Source organism: Mustela nivalis (assembly GCF_964662115.1).
Source record: "Mustela nivalis genome assembly, chromosome: 8".
Classification (NCBI taxonomy): Eukaryota; Metazoa; Chordata; class Mammalia; order Carnivora; family Mustelidae; genus Mustela; species Mustela nivalis.
The window spans coordinates 53,376,862-53,401,365 of record NC_139027.1 but is presented as its reverse complement, the minus strand read 5'-3'; the positions used below and the strand labels follow the sequence as shown (position 1 = coordinate 53,401,365).

Here is a 24,504-nt window from a genome sequence, read left to right as displayed (position 1 = left end):
CAGTTTTTCAGGCAAAGTTGGAGCTTTATAATCAAGATTATAGAATTCTTGGGCTAGGTCCATCACAGGGCCAGGGATGAGGACCAATGATGAACTTCTTTGATCACCTCCTAACATAAAAACTTCTATTTACCATTCAGAAATGCTCTACGACTAAACACTGCAAAACTTTTGTAACTCTAAGTCCGGAATGTCTAAGGCACAAAATTACTTTAAAGTCCAAGAAAAATTAAAGACTATCATACTTACTAAAATTTTTAAGGGAACCATTTTTTTAAAGACGTTAATTAAAATATATACTATGAAAAGACGCTTTTTTTCTTATACATGGTATAACCATTGGGGGAAACTGAGTGAGAAGTACATGGACTTCTCTACTATCTTTACAACTTCCTATAAACCCTAAAGATACTTCAAAATAAAAAGATTAAAAAAAAAAAAAAAAAAGACCTGCAAAAAAGAGAACTACTGCTAGAAATAACACCATAAAAAAGTCTCAAAAACATCAACGGTGAAACCCTTTTCCACTATGTTGTTAAAGAGAAGGAGCCAGACACAAAAGACATGTATTATACAATCCCATTTATAAGAAATTTCTGGAAGATGACATAGTACAGCAAGAGAAAGCAACTGTAGCTGCCTCAGGCTGAGGCTGAGAGGCAGGGGTGGGGGGCTGACTATAAAAGAGCACAAAGGAACATTTTTTTAAGTGAATTAGTCTTCTAAAACAGGACTGTGATGACAGTTACACAGCCAAATTTACTAAAACTATATACCAAAAATTGGTGAATGTTATGGTGGTGAAACGTATACCTCAATAGAGCTGAAACAAATGTTAATGATAGAATCTAAGTGATGGGCATATGGGTGTTAATATAAAATTCCTTTAACTTTCACTGTGTGTTTGAAAACGATGATAATAAAATGTTAAGAAAGGGCAGCTGGGTGGTTCAGTTGGTTAAGTGTCTGCCTTCGGCTCAGGGTCCTGGGATCAAGCCCTCATTCACACTCCCTACTCTGTGGGGAGCCTGCTTCTCCCTCTCCCTCTGCCCCTCCACCCCCACTTGTGCTCTCTGTAATAAGTCAAATATTAAAAATAAAATGTTGAAAAAATTGAAGTTTTTGTGAAAAAGAGAATTAGAAATTTAAAAAACTGAACTTCCCCAGGCAGTTCACAATTCAAGAAAGATTTTTTTTGAAAAGTTAAGTCAAGAGCAGCCATTCAGTGCTATGACCCCCACATCTCACATATACCACGGTGAAGCCCTTGTTTCACCATGTGTTGTGAATAAAGGAGCTTTGGAATTCCAATCCCTGATCAAAGCTGTCTGTATGGATACTGTTCCAAAAATCCATAAGCTGCTCCTGAGGGCAGCTGGATATTTATTCAGGCACAGAATGGAAACCCAAGCACAAACATCTTACATGTTTTAATTACCACATGGAGAAAATTCAGGTTTCAGCTTTCTGTAAATTATAGTGTTAGCAACATCAAAGTAACCATGAAACAAAATACCTCACTCAGGGTTTTTACAAAAGAATCACAAATTTTCCAGAAAAAAAAAAAAAAAAAAATCTGAGGTTCTTTAAGAGGAAAAAATTCAAATGTGGTTCTGTACGTGTTAACATCATCTTCCACAATCCCTTAATTAGAATCAAATCCACCAATACCTAAGCATCTTATTAGACAATCAGTAGGAAATATTATGCTTAAGCAGAAAAACAGAAATGTTGAAATCATAAAGAGTAATACAATTGTGGAGAGAGAACATCTTTTGTATTTTAAGATTCCTATTTTTATTACTAATACTAAATTTAATGTATATTCCAATTTCAAAGAGCAAAGTAGTCTCAATAGGCCTTAAAAAAAAAAAGGTGTTTTAAGTCCTAAGTCTCCACAGATATAGTATCCAAATAGAAACAGATATTGTCATATAATACTCATTTTAATTGTGTTAAATTGTCAAATTTTTAAAAAGATTTTATTTATTTATTTGACAATGATCACAAGTGGGCAGAGAGGCAGGCACAGAGGAGGGGGAAGCAGGGTGCCTGCTGAGCAGAGAGCCTATGCGGGGCTCGATCCCAGGACTGTGAGATCATGACCTGAGCTGAAGGCAGAGGCTCAACCCACTGAGCCACCCAGACACCCCCAGACTGGCAAATTTTGTATCAAAAAGTGTATACCTCCTTACAAACTTCCACAGGTAATATGTGTATTTTGGTTATTTATTAGAAGCTATGAGTATGTAAATTGTCAAAAATTATTAGAATTAAGCTGGATGCTCCTAATCTGTTATTTTTCTAATTCCCTACTACACTTACTAAAAGAAGAGGGCATCAGACTTACCATGTACCCTGCTGCACTGACAGGAGCGATGAATGGAAACAGCTGGCATGGAACTTAAATACGCTTGTCCCTTTTAGCCTCGGGGGTATTTTATCTATTACGGACTCTTATGATTAGTAAACTATATGAGCTCTGTAAGTGCTAACAAAAGAACTATAAGGTATGGATTAGTGTGTTCCACCCCCACTATGATGACAAAATTAAGAGAACTAAGTCAAGAACTTACCTTCGTGCTGGCCACACCAATCTCGGGCCCAGCATTAATGTGAACGCCACAGTCTGTCTCCCTTGATATGGAACTGCCCACGGTGTTCGTGATCCCCACAGTTAAAGCTCCTCTCTCCTTACAATACCGAAGACCCATGAGGGTGTCTGCTGTCTCACCTATGTAAGAAGGAAGACAAAAGTAACACCAGAGCAGTCAGCAGACACTGTTTCTTAGATGAAAAAACAAAAAAACGACTACACTTTCAACAGTATCATTTAAGTAAAATTTTTTAAAACATGCACCAGGGGTGCCTGGGTGGCTCCATCAGTCGAGCGTCTGACTCTTGATTTCAGCTCAGGTTATGATCTCACAGTCCTAAGATGGAGCCCCACATCAGGCTCTACTCCATGCTCAGCAGGGAGTCTGCCTGAGATTCTCTCTCCCCACTCCATCCCACCCCACCCCCACCCCAGCTTGCACACACACTCACTCTCTACAACAATCTTTAAATATATATATATATAACATGCACTTTAAAATAATGAATTTGTGGGGTGCCTGGGTGGCTCAGTCATTAAGCATCTGCCTTCAGCTCAGGTCATGATCCCAGGGTCCTGGGATCAAGCCCCACATCAGGCTCCCTGCTTGGTGGGAAGCCAGCTTCTCCCTCTCCCACTATCCCTACTTATATTCTCTTTCTCACTGTGTCTCTCTGTCAAATAAATAAAAGTAAATAAAATCTTTAAATAAATAAATAATTAAAATAATAGATTTGTAAAACTTTAAATAGTAAGTTCCTACTTATTATGATCGCCTTTTCTGATCTTTAAAAATTCAGCTCCTTGAGTGTAAAATGTGTTAATTTTACTAACTCATAGAGAATTACATAATATCAATATATATCTATATTTGTCAGGTCATCTGCAATACCTGTTTATCTTTTAATATCAGCTTTTGCCAAGATATGCTATAATTATTAGAGTGAATGACTTTCCTTTCCTTCAAGTCTTTAAAATTAGCATACCTGACTGACTAATGAAAAAGCAAACATCATCTCGAAAAACTGGAGTGTTTCTATCCAGGAAATCACTGGCAAGTTCCACCATGACAGGCAACTCAGTCAGCTCTTCAAGAACTTGACGTGTCTGCAGAGAAAAGACGATTCAGTTGTCTAACCCTACTTCAAATACTCTTTCTCACTGAACTTCCTTGGAGTCAATGTACACTTTTCACTTTTTTGACTATAAAAATAGACATGCATTATTAAAAAATACAAACAATACTGATTAAAGCATAAAAAATAATCAAAATCCCCCCCAGCCAGGATACAAGTGCTGTTAACATCCTAGTACAAGACTCTTTAGTTATCAATGCATGTATTCGTAAAAGCAAATACACCCACACAAATACAATGTTTTGAGAAGTAGAAAAAGCACTGTTGAGTTAGCTTGTCTATTATCTCTAACTTCCCAATTCCTAATCTTGAAATGGCAATTCATATAACACCAAGTCACTGAGAGATTTCAGAGAGAACCAAAGACACATAAACCCCTTGTGAAAAATTAAGCACTTCAAAAATACCATGTATTCATAAAGTTGTAACGTTCCCAAAGAAAATCAATACATTTTAGAACTCCTGTTTAAGAAAGCTCAAGCTCACAATTTCCAAAATCTGTAGTATGGAGAGGGAAGTAGATGCTAAGCCAACAGCATCTTAGCATTTCTTTTACTAATTTCCATTCTAATCCAATTCCTTTTACTCTAAACATTGGAAAACCTCCAAGACAATAGAAAAATGTAAACCTTGAGGCAGCAAAAATTTGAGGCCCTATAGGTAGGTGCACACATTTACTTGTGGAGACCACCTGCTACTCTAGGCAAAGGGCCCCATCCTCTTGCCCCATCACTGCATTCCTCCTTCACAGGACTGAAGAACTGTAATAGGTTTCCTTACTTCATATCCCTTTAACTTTTCCATCCACAAAAGTGAACTAAAATGGTTTTATTCTGTAACTCTGGTTTGGCACTTTGGAACAATGTTATAACACCACTTACAGAAAGTCTTCAAAGATAAAATCTTATTTTTTAACAAATCTTTTCCAGTGCTATATTTTACTTATTAATTTTATGTTACTGACCCTAAAATGCTGGACATTTTCCCTCAAACAAACAAAAATCAAACTTTACTGCCTCATTTATGATATAAATGTTCCATTGGAATTATATTCTTCAAAATAAAAAGAGAAAGATACAAATCTAGCAACTTAACAGATATTTTAAAACATACCTTGCTTAAGTAATCTCAAGGTTTATCTGTGCTAATAAATGTCTTTTTCTTTCAGTGGAAGTAACTCTTTATAAATACACAGCATGACATATTTACACTGGAAGAGATTAATACACTGTCATAAATTCTATTCTATGTCACTGTAAGAACCCAGAGACAAGTAACACTTTGAAAAGCAAACTTACTTAGAATGAGTTCAGTTGATTGTTATTGTTCAGGATATATATTATACACTAAAAAAGCATTTATGCATATGTGTCATTCACTTTGGACTCCACCAAAAAAAACCCACAAAAAACCAAAAACTAGATAGAATTAACAACATGATTTTGTATGATAAACTCCAAAGGGACTTCTCACGTTTGTTAACTAAAGTAGTCTCAGCATCTACCGAAACACAAAACAAAACAAACCTTAACATTTTCTCAAATTTCCTAATTAGAGAATTCTAACATAGCATATATTTTCTGCCCTAAAATTCAGGTTTAGCATTAGATGAAACATTTAATCAAATTTTTTATTTCTGAATAGAGGGGTCTCTCAGTAACAACAGATATAAAGCCACCAGGGAACTGGCCAATCCTCTCATTCACACTCATGTCTTCAAGTCATTCTCTTTTCCCCCCACGTTTGAAACAACCACTTTCTAGAACTCTTCCCTTCAATACTTCCCTTCAATACTGACTTCTAGACTTTCCTTTTTAGACCAGGTGACCTGAGGAGTGAACTGAGAGAGGACTGAGATGCAAGGGCTGGACAACTACCCCATTTCCATCACTACTTATATGACTGGCTCCCACAGGTACAGATCATAGATATTTTTGCCCCCAAATCAGTATGTCATAAACTCTCAAAGTAGAAACTGAATGTGTAAGGGTCTTCTGTACTTACAGAAGTTGACACCAACAGCATTGTAAATGGTGAAGTTATAAGAAAACTACATCTGGATCTCATTTATTGGACTAAGACTATTACACTCCTATGCTTTGGCACTGACAACCAACACATATCTTTGATACAGAATTTCATCTTCCCAAAAATTAATTTGAAATAGATTAAACACTTAAATGAAAGGCTTGGAACCAAGGACTTCCTAGAAAAAAACACAGGAACAAAGTTTCTTGACATGGGTCTTGGTGATGATTTCGTGGCTATGACACCTAAAGTTCAAGCAACGAAATAAAAATAAAAAAGTGGGATTACATCAAATCACAGCAAAGAAAACTATCAACAAAGTGAAAAGTCACACTACAGAACAGGAAAAAAATATTTGCAAACCAAGTATCTAGTAAGGGACTAATATCCAAAACATATAGAGAACTCAAGTGAAAAAAAGAAAACAACCCAACTTAAAAATGAGCAAATGGGGGCACCTGGGTGGCTCAGTGGATTAAAGCCTCTGCTTTTGGCTCAGGTCATGACCCCAGGGTCCTGGGATCGAGCCCCGCATCGGGCACTCTGCTTAGCAGGAAGCCTGCTTCCTCCTCTCTCTCTCTCTGCCTGCCTCTCTGCCTACTTGTGATCTCCGTCTGTCAAATAAATAAATAAAATCTTTAAAAAAAAAGGGGGGGGGGCAAATGACCTGCATATACATTTCCCCAAATATATACATTCCCCAAAATATACAAGGGTGCCTGGGTGGCTCAGAGGGTAAGCCTCTGCCTTCGGCTCAGGTCACGGTCTCAGGGTCCTGGAATCGAGTCCCATATCAGGCTCTCTGCTCAGCAGGGAAACTGCTCCCTCTTCTCTCTCTGCCTGCCTCTCTGCCTACTGGTGATCTCTGTGTTAAATAAATAAAAATCTAAAAAAAAAAAAGAAAGAAAGAAAATACACAAATGGCCAACAGGTACATGAAAAGATGCTCAACATTACTAGTCATTAGGGAAAGGCAAATTAAAACCACGATGCTACGGTATCTCCTTATGTCTGTTAGCACAACCATTATCCAAAAGACCAGAGAAAACAAATGCTGGTGTAAATGTGGAGAAAAGGGAACCCTTGTGCACTGTTGGTGGGAATGTAAACTGGTGCAGCCGTCATCAAAAATATGACGGTAGGTCCTCAAAAAATTAAAAATAGAACTACCATATGATCTGGCAATTCCATTTCCGGGAATATATTCAAAGCTAAAGAGAACATTAACTTGAAAAGATATCTGCATCCTCGTGTCCACAGCAACATTATTCACAAAAGCCAAGACACAGAAACAACCTACGTGTCCATCAATTGCTGAATGGATAAAGTCGTGGTGCATACACACACACACATACACACACACACACACAAACACACAAACACACACACACACAGAATACTATTATTCAGCCATGAAAAATGAGAAAATCCCACCATCTGTGACAACACGGATGAATCTTGAGGGCATTATACTAAGTGAAATAAGTATCACAGACAAAAACAAATACTGTATGATTCACTTATATGTGGAATCTAAAAAATAATACAAAACAAACTCAGAGAAAAAGGGATTAGACTTTGGTTACCAGAGGTAGGGGTGGGGGAGAGGGGACTGGAGGAAGGTAGTAAAGGTACAAACTTCCAGTTACAAGATAAACAAGCACTAGGGATATAATGTATGACATGATGACTACAGCGAACACTGCGGTAGGATATACAGGAAAGGTGTTAAGACAGTAAATCTTAAGAATTCTCATCACACAGGAAAATTTCTTTCCTTTATTCTTTTGTTTTTATTGTACCTCTATGAGAAGATCGATGTTAACCGAACCTACTGTGGCCAAGATTTCACAATATATCTAACTTGAATCATCATGCCATAGGTCTTAAACTTATACAACGATGTATGTCGATTATTTCTCAATAAAACTAGAAAAAATTTAACTAAAATTTGTTTTAATTTAGCTTCCTAAAAAATAAAGAACGAAGTCTGACAAGAAGCAGACTTCCTTCGTCTGCAGAAATGCGCCTACCAAGTAAAATCCTGTTGAGGTTCACACATGCTACGAGCCATCTGTCTGAGCCAAGAAAATAATGAGAAGCAAAACCTAAGGACTGCTCCTACAGAAAAATCTTCCCACTCTTTGCCTTCCATGAAGACACCGCAGGTGGGCCACCTATATATCTAAGAGTCTTTCTAAAGCAAATTTTCCACTGATAAATAAGCCAAGCAGCTACTATTAACATTTCTGTCCCCCACCTTCCTGATTTTTGTCTTAACAACATAAAAAGGTAACATCGTGTTTTAACAAAGCATAATTTTTACATGGTGTATCATAGACACACTCTGATATCCAACCTCAAACAGTTAAAATCTCAAGAAGACACTTACTGCTACACCAGCATGGTAACTCGTCCCACAGGCAATAAGAATCAAACGCCGACACCTCTGGATCTCCTTAATGTGATCTTTCAAACCGCCCAAATTCACTGAAATAAAAGTTTGTGAATATAATTATTGAGGAAAGGACCACAGGAAATAGGTAATCACTTTTCGTGAGTGTCCACTGCCAATATGGGAAACATTACCATTTTATATACGGCTTTGAAGACTAAATTAAAGGGGCGCCTGGGTGGCTCAGCGGGTTAAAGCCTCTGCCTTCGGCTCAAGTCATGATCCCAGGGTCCTGGTATGGAGCCTCACATCAGGCTCCCTGCTCAGTGGGGAGCCTGCTTCTCCCTCTCTCTCCCTCTGCCTACTTGTGCTCACTCTCTGTCAAATAAATAAATAAAATCTTAAAAAAAAAAAAAAAAAAGAACTTTTATGAGGAAGATAACATTGATAAAAGTCCTTTTTAAAATCATGAACTTCTGAAAGTTTCTCTGTCTTCCCTTGTGAAATAAATCTTTTTCCTGATCTTTCTTCCAAGACTACCATAGGTGGTCTTTACTGCTACTCTCCCAGTTTTTCCAGCTCAACCCCCTTCAACAAGCCCCTGTCCCCACACCCACAAACGCAGCTCCTACTTCTCTCCTTCCCTTCCCCATCGCCTTAGCCTAGACAGGACAACATCCTAAGTGGCAACTGCACCTCAGCCTCTCAGCCCTCCAGGGCACACTGCTCAGACTAGCACCGAGTTCACTCCAGTGAAGTTCAGATCGCCTTGGCTCCTAAGCCTCCTAACAGTTCTGTACTTTCTACACAAGGAGGTCCCCCCACACCCTCCCCTGACAGTAGAGCATTCAAGAACCCCTTTGGCAGCTCTTCCCATCTTCTTTCCCAGACGTACTGCTCCTTACTTCTCTTCAGGTAGTAGATGTGGCAAAATGGACCACACCAATAGCTTGCCCATGGTCTTCCACTATCTTCCCCCCTTAGCTAACACTCTTTTCTCCAACTGCAGTGCTCCTGTGTCATCTTCCAAATCTTTGAAACTCATGCCTGCCTGCTTCGTGAAGCCTTCCCTGGCCCCAAAGCCCCTGCCCACAGACAGATTTATTGTCTACTCCAAGTTCAACAGTGAACTTTAAACATCTCAACATTAAACTGTCTCTAGTGTCATTTATCTAATTTTACCTTTAAGTACTTATATATTTGCCCCCTTCTACATTTATAAGAACCTCAAAGAGGCCATATCAGAAATAACTTCCCTATAGTCCCTGCTATGTTCAACATGACGTTCTGAACACAAGATGTTCTATTTATAATTCAGCTTCAACAGATCTCTCCTGTTGAGAAAGTCTGATGCTGCTCAAAAAAGAAAAAGACACAGAGACAGCATTTACTCAGAGAAATCATTCTCTGGACATCTCTGGAAATCATTACCAGGACATGGCTGGCATAAGGAAGAAGACACTTAACACTGCATATATGACACACAGATTCAGGATGAGAGTTTTACACCCTAATAATTATTTGTCAAAAATGAATTAATGCTGAGAAGTTTAGCCCAAAGTTTGTTTGCTACACTATTTATTAAACTAGTCCCGATGAATGAGCCATGTTCCCAAAATGGAAGTTTGCAATAAAGAGGTTAGAGACAACTTAGGTCCCCAGAACATCAATCTCAAACTCATCTCTGCAGGTGCCCAAGTTCCTGTGACACAGGGTCCAGGCAGAACTTCCAGAAAGACGACCAGGGCTGCCCTCTCAGCTCATCCTAGGTAGGCAGGAAGGTATATGTCATCCCAGAAGGCATTAAGCAAACACCTGGAAAGCCTCTGGGAAGTTCACACCTTCACTCACTTAGAAACTGAGAGAGAAAATCCAGGCTGAGCAGATACATGCGAGCTTCCCAATAGAGAGACCAGGTCTCACTCCTCTTGGAATTTACAGTGCCCAGAAGAGTCCCTGCTACACAGCAAGTGCCCCAAAAGGTTTTCTGAAGTGAAAAGAGGTTAAATGTTTTTAATGGTACACTGGAGGACATCCCTGCCCCACTCCAGGAAAATCATGCTAATACTGACAAATTTTCAAATGTGACTTTCTAGCCAGTTTTTACATTTTTTACAACTACCTTATTAAGATACATCACGTACCATAAATTCAACCTTTTAAAGTCCACAGTCAGTGGTTTTTGGTATATTGAGAGCTGTACAACCATCAGCACCACCTGATTTTGGAACCTTTCATCACCTGTCCCAAATCCCACAGTCATTAGCGTCACTCTTTATCCCTATCCCCTCGACCTCTGACAACCATTAGTTATTACTTCCCCTTTCTTATTGCAGTAAAATAGATGTACATCAATTTTTTTTTTTTAAGATTTTATTTATTTATTTGTCAGAGAGAGAGTGAGTGAGAGCGAGCACAGGCAGACAGAGTGGAAGGAAGAGTCAGAGGGAGAAGCAGGCTCCCTGCAGAGCAAGGAGCCCGATGTGGGACTCGATCCCAGGACGCTGGGATCATGACCTGAGCCGAAGGCAGCTGCTTAACCAACTGAGCCACCCAGGCGTCCCTAGATGTACATCAATTTAACATTAACCATTGTTAAGTGTACGGTACAGCTCCATGGCATTAAGCCCGTTCACACTGTTGGGCAACCATTGCTATCATCCATCCCCAGAACTTTCTCATCTTCTCAAACTGAAACACTCTCCCTGTCCCTGGTAACCACTGATCTACCTCCTGCTCTATGCCTCTGGCATCTGACAATTCTAGGCGCACCTCACGTCACTGGATTCTCATATGGGGGGGGGGGGGGTGACAGACAACTGGGCGCTGTTGATGGCCGGCAGCCACAGCTTTCTGTCAGGCTATAAAGGACAAGGAGTTTTCAGGCCCTGCCAGTGCCAACCCCCACAGGAGGCTCCAAAATAATCATCTGTAGTTCATTACCAGTATAGTCATCAAAGTTGACTCTTCCTCGCATCGTGTTCACAACGGACTCAGGCTGCTCAAAAATTTCTTTCTGCATGAATGAACTGAAGTTGCCTAAAGTAACAAATTGTATCATTAAAAAATTTGTACCAACTGAAGTCTACCTTTTGTAACATAATCTCAGGAAGGCAGTAGAGTACAATATTCACATAGGACATTTTGCCCTGTGTGAAGAAAAATACGTTAAGGAGGAAAACTCACTTTATTAACTTCACACCTAAAACACGCAGATAGAACAAAACAGAGGAGGGGGACAGACTTAAGTTTTAGAGTCAGATTTGTTTCAAATGATGGTTCTATCCTTGAACACCTAAATGGCTCTGGGGAAATTCCCTCATTCATAAAATAAGAACAGCAACTATTTCACAGCACTGTTGTGTGTTAGTGTAGAGGAGACCTAACATGTAGCAGTTAGGAATAAATGTTAGCTTTTTGCCCACCGTGACCCCATGAGAAAGGAAAAGAAAAGTCATTTTTAAGAAAAATCATCTTAACAGTTCACAGGAGCAAACATTATAGTAGGCCTAAGTGTGTCAGGTACTGTTCTGAAGGATCTACATAAATTAGCTCTCTTCATTCTCAAAACAACCTTAATGAGGTAAGGTCTACTATCCACATTTATTTATATATTCTATACATATATATCCTCTCGGGAGAGGAATAAAGAACAGAACAAAAGCTATGTTCATAAAGTATCTTAAAAATATCAAGAACTATTTAGACAATCAGCCTCTTTTTTAATGTAAGAAACAAGAAACCATGAATTAGTTTGAAGAATAACTACTTTAAGAGCAGCAGGTAATTTTTCCAAAGAATCATCCCCTTTCCTGGGATTATCCCCTCACTAATTGTCTGGAAGATTTCAGTCAGCACTGTCATCAGATTCCTACACAACCACAGGAAGCAGAATGTGTCCTTTCCATTAAGAACACCAAACTACAACATGACAAAAACTTTCACCCTTCATGATCTGTTGCAGTTCCATCTGGAGGGTCTGCACAGCTCGTCCAGGATGATCTCCTGCAGTCCGTTTAATTCGATGGATAGAAAGACGGCCATCTACCACCGCTGCAACATCATCGTCTTCAAGGAAGATGACACGATTGGTATGTTCTATTACAGCACTATAAAAATGTTCAAGGAGATATTACAATGAATAACCAAGGATGATTACTACAAATAAAACTACCATTAGAACACAAAAACCAAGTTTAAATACAAACTTGGGACACCTAGGTGGCTCAGTCAGTTGAGCATCTGACTCTTGATTTTAGCTCAGGTCATGATCTCAGGGTCATGGATCAAGCCCCATGTTAGGCTCCGTGCTCAGTGAGGAGTCTGCTTGAAATTCTCTCTTCCCCTCCCTCTCTGTCCCTCCTCTCTCTCTCAAATAAATAAATCTTTTAAAAATATATAAAATAAAAAATATAAACTTATCATTGTGCAAGTCTTTGATAACTTTCTGGTTACCCAAGCCATTCCCTACAGGGCAGTGTCCCCTACTAGGGACAATGAACGAAAGGACCTCTGTGCAACACGCTAAACCAAATTAGATTTGATCAAATCAGAAAGCATGGCTATTTCCTTCTCATTCTATCTCCAAATCCTTCCATTCTGTACTCCTAAATATTTCTCAAAGTCTCTCTCTATGTCCACCACCACAAGCCAGTTCAAGCTACCATCAGATCTTGGATGAACTATGGCAGCAGCCTGCTAACTTATCCAACCACATTCCTTCCCTCCCTCCATCCATTCTTCATCTCTGCCAAAATGAGTATCAAAAGGTAACTCAAACCAAGATTTCTCTCTCACCCAACAAACCACTTGATGGCTTTCCTTTGGCTTTTCAGAAAACAACAAAAACACCTTACCATGACCCTACCTCCTGCTCTAGCCTCATCTCCCACTTCCTCTATTCCAGCCATACTCATACCCATCCCACGCTCTTACAGACTGATCAATCTGCAGTAAATGAAATGTTCTTTCCTCTACCTCTTCACCTAACTAACTCCCAGCATCTCCTTATCTCTCAAGTGTCACTCCCTTAAAGAAATTCACCCACAGGAGAGTGAGTCACCCTGTTACAGGCATTTTTGTCACAGCTGGAATTCTATACTTGTAAAATTGATTAAAATTTGTCTTCTCCATTAAGGAAAAGCTCCTCAAGGATAACCCACACACACACACACACACACACACACACAGATAACTTTTTCTTTAAAAAAAATTTTTTTTTAAAGATTTTATTTATTTATTTATTTGACAGAGAGAGATCACAAGTAGACGGAGAGGCAGGCAGAGAGAGAGAGGGAAGCAGGCTCCCTGCTGAGCAGAGAGCCCGATGCGGGACTCGATCCCAGGACCCTGAGATCATGACCTGAGCAGAAGGCAGCGGCTTAACCCACTGAGCCACCCAAGCACCCCTAAAAAAAATTTTTTTGGAGTAATCTCCACCCCCAACGTGGGACTCGAACTCACAACCCCAAGCTCACATTCAAACTCACAACCCTGAGATCAAGAGTCACAGGCTCCACTGACTGAGCCAGTCAGGCACTCCTCAGACAAGTGTATTTTTATTTTTACTCACAACTGTCTCCTAAACCTAGGACATGGATTTGCTCAGAGTGTTCAATATGAACCTATCAGTCAATGACAAAAGGATGATAAGCTTCTGCAATTTCCAGTTTATTAAAGCCATAACTGTCAATTCTGTAACAAACTACTTAATGACAATGATGCATCCTAGCACTGAGTATACTCCGGCAAAGGTTAGGAAACAGTCAAAACTAATTTACCCACTGAGATGATGCAATCCCAGCAGTCTTAAACTACGACTCTTTCTCATCTTCAGACCCCCTTACTTTCAAGCACAACGAATGACTCAAGTGCTTGCTGGCAACCTGAGCGATCCATTTGATCCTCCCCACTGTTGGTATTCCACTTCTAAATGCATCTCACCATCCCACAGTACTTCTCACTCTAAATGTCTTAGTCTAGTACTATTTCTTTTATAAAAGTGATTATGTGGCAAACTACTTCCGAATTAAAAAAGGCAGCCATACTCATAACTATAATGGTTTAGCAAGCATACTGTAATTGCTGGGATACTAAACCATTCTGTTCTCCAGTCTAAAATCTATCCTCCCTATAAAACCTGGGTAAGTCTCCAGAAAAAAGAGGAAAAATAATAAAAGAGCTCAGAGTAAATATGCAGAAACGAGTCTCAAGGACTGTTCTCTTTTCTTGGTAAACTGACCTACGTGCTTTGAATTGAGAGGAAAAATATTCTTAGAACCCCAACTCCGTTTAAAAGGACACCTACATTTTTCTCTAATTAACAAAATTCTCCCACACAGGATGACTAAATATGCATAAAATGACTTTTGGTTTCAGTAACATGAGAAGTTTTACTGAAGTTCTCTGAACCAACGAAGGAAGCTCACCTCGCATCAGAAGCAAAGTAATATTCCACTGCTTTTTCTTCCACAGGGAAAAGGCAAGTTGTGCTGTCCACACGAGAGAGATTGCAGCTTCCCTTTTTGTCCTTCCCTAGAGCACAGAGTTAACACAAATTAGCAATCATATAGGAAACCATGGCCAGTGCATAAACAGACATAGCTTTCTATAAAATCAACAAAAAACCATAGCAACACAAAATAATTTCAGCAACTCTGAGATGCTAGGTAGATCACCTTATTTCCATGCAATAAGCCAACAAGAACAACAGACACAGGTGTAGAGTGAAACAGCAACTATCAAAGACAGCGTGGCGGATGAGAGTGCTACATTAGACATTTTTTTTTTTAAGATTTTTTTTTTTTTATTTTATTTTGTCAGAGAGAGAGAGAGGGAGAGAGAGCAAGCACAGACAGACAGAATGGCAGGCAGAGTCAGAGGAAGAAGCAGGCTCCCTGCGGAGCAAGGAGCCCGATGTGGGACTCGATCCCAGGACGCTGGGATCATGACCTGAGCCGAAGGCAGCTGCCCAACCAACTGAGCCACCCAGGCGTCCCAACATTAGACATTTTTAAAACGGAATATTTCTCTTCCAGGTAATAGGCAAATAATTCACAAATATCACTAACTTTTTTTAATCAACAGTATGTATCAACTAATTTTAACTTTGCACAAAACTTGATAGAATACATATAAGTTTATGTAACTAAACTTACAGAAATTACATTAAAAAATCAAAATTGTGCAATGAATAAAAGACTGATGGCATATTAATTTTTATTATAACAAAACTTCTCTAGATTTTACCAGTAAGTCAGCACAACAAGTCAAGTTGTAGTTTATACTGACTCTGATTTCAAAACAGAACAAAGATACTTAGAACTCTCTGTCATACACTATATGTGGTCCCTACTGCTAAGGATTGGAAATACCATAAACCTAGAACCTCTTCTTTCTTAAAATTGGGTTTTCTTACATTTAAGTTAGGATAAAATACGGTCCTTCTGCAATAATATCCTTTTAATCCTAGAACTTTAGAATTCTGACATCTCTACTTAATTCGTCAAGTCATGAATGAAGAATTTTTTTCCTTTTGGCTCACTCACAACAAGTCAAAGGTGGAAAGCAAAGTGAAATTTGACAAATTAGCCAAATATGGGGGGGAGGAACGCATTACTTGAAGACTATATAACACAGAGACCAAAAAAAGCACCTTTTTCTGAGATCAGGACATTTACAGACCTTGTGACTATGGACACAATAGCCAGAGGACACAATAAATATACTTGCAAAAATTCATATTGCATCTATCCTCTAATGCATGTCTATAAAGACTTGCTTGTAAGTATTCTTAGAAATATACATCCAAAGTTCTCCACAATCGTACCAGTATGATGTGTTTTAGACATGAAAACCAGACAGCTCTTTAGATCTTTCCATCCAAATTTAAAAGCAAAAAAGGTATCACAGTTTTCAAAATACATATAAGATGACATACTAGGAGAAATTATACTACAGGAAGAGAAAACAGATGGGTGTTTGCCAAGGCCTGAGTATGGGACAAGGGAACAAAGGCTGGCTACAACTCTCCAGCTGGAGGGAACTTTCATGGGCATGGAATCATTCTGCACTTTGACTGGGCTGGTGAACAACTATTTGCACTTTACAAAACTCATGAAACTGCACATCAAAACAGCGAACTTTCCTGATGTTAAAAAAAAGTGAATTGAAAAATGTAAAGAAGGATAGCCTAGGACCAATATTTTCAAAATAAATACAACTAGCTTTAGGTGATTCGATGCCCTACTGGTTGTCAAGTTTCACTATCTTCCTTCTCCAGATATTTATTCTTCAAGTAACAAGGTATATTTTATTATAAAATCTATAAGGATTTAATATCATTGCCTATTTAAATGAAAAGAACATTATCACCTGATGTCTACACGACTCGTGCAATCTACAAAATGTTTTGCCATACATAGATTTTCTCATCTGATTTGAGTAGAATACAATCATTACCATCCCCTCTTATTTTGTCAGTAGTTACACCTGGAGAATATAGCAAAAATCTAAAAGCCCCCTTTATACAGCCTCTTTAATAAGAGGCTAAACTTTTTAAACTCAACTTTGCGGGGCACCTGGCTCAGTGGGTTAAAGCCTCTGCCTTCAGCGCAGGTCATGATCTCAGGGTCCTGGGATAGAGCCCCACATGAGGCTCTCTGCTCAGTGGGGAGCCTGCTTCCTCCTCTCTCTCTCTGCCTGCCTCTCTGCCTACTTGTGATCTCTGTCAAATAAATAAATAAAATCTTTAAAAAAATAAAAAAATAAAAAACTCAACTTTGCTGAGCCACACATCATCTACCTACAAGGAGCTTCAGAAATAAAGGTTACTAAAATGTAATTCATGATCTTAAAAAGATGCCTCATATTAAGTTTTTCTTCTAACTTCTTAAGACCTTAGCCAATGTTTTTCCATTCTTTTTTTATACGAGCAGCCCAAGAAAATGTATAAGGTAACATAAAAGTAAGGTATAAAAAGAGCTGGATTATTAACAGAAATCTGGAACCCTGGATCCAAAATTCTCTACTCTCACTGATTATACCAGTTTTTCTTCTGAAAAGAGAGGGCCAGGGAGGAAGTAAGAAGAAATCCTAACATTTCATGACTGAAGGCTACATAAGGAACTAACTTTCTACTTTAGATAAAAGAGCTAAAGCAGCCACTATCTAAACATGAAAGGTTCAGAGTCCTTTGCTAATTTTTTTTCAAGAAACCAAGACTTATACATTAATAATATGGGTTCCAATTTTCTGAATTTACCACTCCCTATCTTTTACTTGGAAAGCTTTTAATAATAAGTAAATAAAAAGAGCATGCCATTTGTTTTCTGTCTAATTATATCAATAAAATGATCCAGAATTTGTATGGCTGAAAGTCCTATAAAGAAAAATAAACTTCAAACAAACAAAAAGACTCCAATTTCAAACAGGGCAATCAAGATGTGAGTGTGAATCTAAAAGTAAAATGTCATGCATAAAATAAAGATCATTTAAACATAACTTAGTAAAAAGTTGGAATAAATTAAATAACTACCACTGAATTCAATCTACAATAGCCTAGCATACAATGCTCTTTCCCAATCTAAATATATTACTTATATTACTGTATCTTACATGATTTTAATTTTTTAAAAAAACTTTACAACTTAAAATCTAAATTTCAAAGAAACAAATTATTAAAAGCAGTTTTCTAAATGCCAAAAGCAGACAGACAAAATATACTCTGCAAATTAGAAAAATGTCAAAATATGTTTCCCCATAAAAAAGCACATTTTTAGAGGCCCAGCACATTCATTCACTCCAAGAACAAAGAATTAGTAAAGAATGAACAAAAGAGGATAAGATTCCTCCCCATCCATGCAGAGTGCATTTCCCACCTCTTTCTCCCTGTGATCCCCACCATGTGAATTTTGATCCAATCTGAGTCCTAGCTAAGGATATACAACAGAAAAAAATTCTCCTCGTCAGAGAAATCACAACAGCAAATCCTTTTCACGTCTAGACAGAACTATATACACATATGTGTGGATCTGACCAAAGAGATATTTATTTCAATTTAATGAACACAATTCTTTTTATCTACTGCACTCAAATTTATTCCTCTTGGCAAGACATAGCAAGAGTTTTTACCTGTTCTGTAGAGTATTGGAATGTGATCAGTTGAGAGCTTATGTTCACTTCGTACACCAATCAAAAGAGGGCTACCTCGTCTGTTAGTGCAAAATTAGGCAGAATTACATCATTTTCATAAATATTGCACAGATACAAATTTTCATGAGCCAATACTAATCAAATAACATTTAACTTTTCCCCTTTAAACTTGGCTTTAGGTATAACAAAACAGTAACAGACACAGAATTTTTATAAAATAGTAACAGGGTCAGCAGTCTATGCTCCTGAGGCCAGGTCTGTCTATTTTTGTTACACAAGAGTTTTACTGGAACCCAGCCATGCTCTTTCTTTTCCCTATTTTCTACAGCTGCTTTCCCACTACAGCAGCAAACCTTGGTGCTACAGAGGCCTTATGGCCCAGAAAGGCTAAAATATTTACTCTCTGGACCATTACAGAAAAGTCTTTCTCCTTTTTAAAATGTCAAATGGAAACTTTCTTTCAATTATACATGGAATTCTGACACATGAATGTTTAAGAATTTTCTCCTTAGTCACCTTGCCTTCCTATTAAAAATAGCTCTTTCTTGCCAAATATTAGGGTTTCCCACTGGTCTAAAAAGGATGTCATGATCAGGCCTACATATCGTCACAAAAGTAGAGATGGTACTATTATCTCGGAATCCACTCAGAATATATACTTCCAAAAAAAAAAACACGGAGAAAGCTAATGCTTGGGGCCTGAAACTAAGGAATACTCAATATCCAAATTCACAAAGTAACCGTAGTATCCCACTACAGAAAAAAGGCCAGTTTATAAATGCAAAAATATATTTGCTTTATTAAGGGATTCTGTTAAATGGAAGAGTGGTAAAAAAACAGATAAGAAAGGACATATGAAAACGTATTCATATGGAGTCTCTGAGATAGGGCAAGTCCTTACAGTGAAGGGTAATCATCAAGTACAGAAAACACACTTGTAATTCAGATGTTTCAAAATACATGTAATTATTAGTCATTATTAAATTTGTATGTACCTTGTGCCAACTGCTTGGCCAGGAAAATGAACACTTTTAAATACCAGTGCGAAAGCACCTTCCTATATAAGAGGGGGAAAAATGCATTAGCAATATTTATTATAATCAATTCTCAAATGTGAAATTCCTAAAACATATTGGCTTCAGCACAGAAATTTTTTGTTTACATTCTGCCCTTTTGCAGTAGGTTATAAACAAGTCTAAAATTTAGGTAGACACTTATTCCTTAACTTTGGTGTATCAAGATACACTTTTTCACCAAGCCCCTCTTAAAATCGACTCAATAGATAATAGCTCCACAAAAGACTATTTTAAAGCACTTTTGTACATATTTCTAAATAGATACATCCTATCCCATACTAGGCATTAGAATGCAGGGAACAGAGGATTAGAAAAGACTACAAGCCCAATATCCAAAACCCCTACTCCAGTCCAGTGATTTTACACCACTGCTAACTTCCATGCCTGTTGACCTTGATACTGGAGATAAAAATATACACAACCACAATTATTAACAAGCCCTACCCAACCTCCTCAGGAACCGGGCAAGGAAATCAAGAGTGAATAAAAGAGGAACAGGAGGCAGGAAAGGTAAAGGATCATCCTAGAATGCAAACTGGGTTATATAATGCATAGAAACAAGAAAAGGCTAGAAAGGCACAGTACTCTGCCTTGAGTAAAGGGAAGGAATAGGCCTCTACTCCATCTTCCTGATTCCTCCATTTGCTTCAGGCATCATGAGATTTGGGTAGAGGGAGGAAGTGAGGGTTAGACCTTTAGAAAGAAGTAGAGGGCTTTTAAATGGGAACACTAGAGTAATGAATGGGGATGGGGGCAGAAATCCCAACACATCTGGACTTGTTGTGGATCTTCCGTGTCTTTAATCTTTAACCAGGATGACTGGGATGGGATCAGAAAGAATGCCCTTGTTTTCTGGGGCAGGAAAATTATAGTGTTACGAGGCCAAGGCAAAGTACCATAAGGAAAAATAAGTTGACTATACTGGCTCAGAGACATGCAGACATTATCCCAGAATAAAGAGTGTGCATTTTACTGAAGCTACCCTTGTGCTAAGTTACTGACTGAAAAGAATACTTGAGTGAGTAGGAAGCAAGAAAGTAAATGAACCCCTGACTGTGTCTATTGTATACAGGTTTGGGTGGTACGTATGGGCTTGTGTGTGTGCACACACATAGGACAAACTCTTAGATTTGGGATTATTTTTAATTCCCATGACACTGAACTACAGTGAAAGAAAAAGAATTTTAAGTGTGTGGGAAGAAAGGTGGTCAAAGAGTCTTTCAAAATTATTTAAGCTGAGTATTAATATATATATATAGGAAATAAAAGCCAAAAATACTTAAGAAATTAACATAGTTTCTGCTTATCTTAAGAGTTTGTTATGATTAACACTGGCAATAATTATCTTTAAAAGAGTGGTTTAATACCAATTGTTGGATAACTCTCTCCACCAAGGTAGTAAAACTGATGTCTTGACTTTCCCGATTGTCATACATGTACTTAACAAGCTTGGCAATTGTCTCTGTGTCTGTTTCCGATTCAAAGTCATAGCCTTTGCTTTCCTAAAATAAGAAATGGAAAAAAAAAAAAATGAACACATTTAAGGAAATAGTCATGATATCTTTTCTATATGATTTTTCTATGTAATCTATATAATTCTTTCTATATAATTTTTTTCTCAAAAATTTCACTAATCAAATTCTAATATTTTTTCAACACCATACATACCCCATTACCCATTGTTCAAAATTAAACTCACCATCTAACCACAGTGAACCCAAAATGGTGAGGTATTTTGTATAATTTTGAATATACACTTACAATTATATAAATCTAAATATATGCCACATACAAATTAAGAACACTTTAAATAGGGGCGCCTGGGTGGCTCAGTGGGTTAAAGCCTCTGCTTTCGGCTCAGATCATGATCCCAGGGTCCTGGGATGGAGCCCCACATCGGGCTCTCTGCTCAGCAGGGAGCCTGCTTCCTCCTCTCTCTCTGTCTGCCTCTCTGCCTACTTGTGATCTCTGTCTGTCAAATAAATAAATAAATCTTAAAAAAAACACACACTTTAAATAATTAAAGTAATATGCAATAGTCACAAAACAGTAATTCCATAATGAACATAATGATTCTTTCATGGATAATGAAATTACATTATCCATCACAACAGTCATTAGCTGTATGTGGCTATTTTTTAAAAATTTTTTAAGATTTTATTTATTTATTTGAGAGAGAGAGAGAGAGACAGAAAACATGAGTGGGGAGGGGTCAGGGAGTAAAGAGAAGCAGACTCCCCGTTGAGCATGCAGTCCAATGTGGGGCTCAATCCCAGGACCGCAGAATCATGACCTGAGAGGAAAGCAGACACTTAATGGACTGAGCCACCCAGGTACCCCATATATGTGGCTTTTTTTTAATGTACAATGTACTTGGGACACCTGGGTGGCTCAGTTGGTTGGGTGGCTGCCTTCAGCTCAGATCACGAACCCAGCATCCTGGGATTGAGTCCCACATCGGGCTCCTTGCTCAGCAGGGAGCCTGCTTCTCCCTCTGCCTCTGTCTGCCACTCTTGTCTGCCTGTGCTCACTCTCTCTCTCTCTGACAAATAAATAAATAAAATCTTTTAAAAAAATTTTTAAAAATAATAAATAAATAAATGTACAATTTTTTTTTTTTTTTTAAGATTTATTTATTTGACAGACAGATCACAAGTAGGCAGAGAGGCAGGCGGAGAGAGAGGAGGAAGCAGGCTCACTGCTGAGCAGAGAGCCCGATGCAGGGCTCGATCCCAGGACCCTGGGATCAGGACCCTGGGATCATGACCTGAGCCAAAGGCAGAGGCTTTAACCCACTGAGCCACCAAGGCACCCCATATATGTGGCTCTTTAAATTTAAACTGATTAGGGGGCACATGACTGGCTCAGTTAGTAGAGCACATGACTCTTGCTCTAAGGGTTTTAAGTTTGAGCCCCACAATGGCTGTAGAGATGACTTAAAAATAAAATCTTTAAAAATAAAAATAAGATCTTTAAAAACTTTAATTAAAACAAAAATAAACTTAAACCAGTTAAAATGAAATAGAATTTCAAGTTTAGTTCCTCAGTCCTAGCAGCTCAATGACCACATGCGGGTGTTGGACCACAAAGATACAGGCTTCCAGCATGGCCGAAATTTCAATTGGACAGCCCCAAGAGGAACTCATGAGGGTCATCCCCATGACTATTACTATATAGTACATGGCTATTTAGGGCAGAGAAACTTCATTTAATCTGTCCTAATTCTTCTTATATATCCCAGAATCTTTTACAAATGATAAACAAGGTCTCTCACAATGCAAAAGATGTCCCCCCACCAAAAATTCCAATTTTATCTGAGCTTTGAAGGGTCACTTATAATAAAACCCAATAATTATTTCCTACTCACATAAGAAACAAAAATATCTCACTGTGAACAAAGAAGGGTCCAGTAAACCACATACCCTTGTAACCATCTCAGGAATCATTTGATCATACCTAGATGGTGCTGTGCATTTCGACAAACCACCTTGCTACTTTCATTAGAAATTTCTCAAAGCCTGGTGTCTTTTGAGATTACTTTACTTACCAAAAACTTCTTCAAGTCTTTGTAGTTGGTGATAATTCCATTGTGAATAACAATAAATTCTAAAGGAGATAAAAATTATTGATGACAAAAAATTACAGGTCTTGTAAACATTATAAATAGCCAGTATTGTCAGATTTTTCTCAAGTCAAAAAAAATTGTCACATGCTATAATTCCAAGTGTAATCAAATATCTTCTATTTTTCATTATCAGATTACCTTTGGGTAGATCAGCAGCATCATTTATGTAGTTTAGTGGAAGCACACAGTGCTGGGGACATGGATATTAGAGGGGAAATATAGTAAATTGGGGTCTAGAGACATCAACTTCATTTATGGCTAAACTACTAAGCTAATGTCACCATATGAAAGGGCCAAATTTCCTGGGCTTGTGTCTTCATTTGCAAACAAGGCTGAATTACATAATTATTACTCTCACTTCTTTGTTCATTCATTTTTATGCATAAAAATTTCCTAAGTTTAAAGTGAAAGACTTTCGAACTAAAACAATTACCTGACTTACATTAAATGAGTTTAAGAACTGAAGTTAGAGAATAAGAAAAACCACTTATTCAGATTTACAGTGAAATTTACTTAGGAGAGGTCCAGATATTAAAATGTCAGATAAATTGGTATTAAAAAAGTATTACAAGATCAAATACATATGCAGCAGGATAATTTTCATCTTTTTTGATTAAGTAACTGAATATAAAGGCAATATTTTAAATCCATGAGTTTACAATAATAAAAGAAACTCATTCATCTTAGAACATTAGAACCACTTCATTTTTGAAAAATGGTAAATAAAGTTAAAAAAAAAATCAAACATTTACCCTCTCCCTTATAATCTATAAGTCTGGGTAACTAAGCAGTTAGATATGTATGTGAGATAAATGAAAAAGCAATGAGAGTATTTGACTATCACCATTTTACAAACCCCTAAAGAAATTAATGTTGGCAATTATCATCGATGGCCACTAATAATACAAAAAGAAAAGTGCCCAAACACCATGTACCTCCAGATATAAATCAATACCATACCATTAGAGTAAAGAGAAGAGACAGAGAAACACGGTACATGATACCATGGGATGCATACAATTAGCATGATCTAGACTGTAGGAAAGTCTACAAGACAAACACCACAATAATCTGCAAGGGAAAAGGAGACAAATGGAGAGCGTCCAAAATCGTCTGGGTGGAGGGATATAGTGAAAAATAACATAGTGTATAATGTTAAAGCTGGGCGACAGACACATCCGGCTCTACATATTCTCTACTTGTGAATAGGTCTTATTCCAGATTTTTAAAAAATTAAAATAACAAAAACATAAAAGCCTTCATTCTTCTCCCATTATTGACCCCTCTACAATCATTCCACAGCATGTAGAATGTGTCCATACCATTATTTTTATCAGAACGCTGGGGATGGCTATTGACAGGATTGGGTTCTCCATGTGTTGCCCAACGGGTATGAGCTATTCCAAGGTGTACATCAAATTCTATATCCAAATCCATATCCTGTTGTTCTGAAGAACATAATATGAAAAATTCCATTATTAAATCATGCCGTAGAG

General features: G+C 37.9%; 1 protein-coding gene across 4 annotated transcripts in view; it reads right to left on the bottom strand.

Moving 5' to 3' along the window:
• Positions 1-24,504, bottom strand: part of GFPT1 (glutamine--fructose-6-phosphate transaminase 1) — a 70,347-nt gene that overhangs the window by 14,609 nt on the left and 31,234 nt on the right. For all 4 annotated transcript variants that reach the window (XM_082744106.1, XM_082744107.1, XM_082744105.1 and 1 more), the window contains 11 exons: positions 24,331-24,456; positions 22,931-22,989; positions 20,751-20,885; positions 19,303-19,364; positions 18,287-18,366; positions 14,584-14,689; positions 12,101-12,264; positions 11,099-11,194; positions 8,153-8,250; positions 3,583-3,703; positions 2,577-2,734 (listed from right to left, as the gene is read on the bottom strand). In XM_082744106.1, the coding sequence (XP_082600232.1) occupies positions 2,577-2,734; positions 3,583-3,703; positions 8,153-8,250; positions 11,099-11,194; positions 12,101-12,264; positions 14,584-14,689; positions 18,287-18,366; positions 19,303-19,364; positions 20,751-20,885; positions 22,931-22,989; positions 24,331-24,456 (1,205 nt within the window). The remainder of the gene's footprint in view (positions 1-2,576; positions 2,735-3,582; positions 3,704-8,152; positions 8,251-11,098; positions 11,195-12,100; positions 12,265-14,583; positions 14,690-18,286; positions 18,367-19,302; positions 19,365-20,750; positions 20,886-22,930; positions 22,990-24,330; positions 24,457-24,504) is intronic.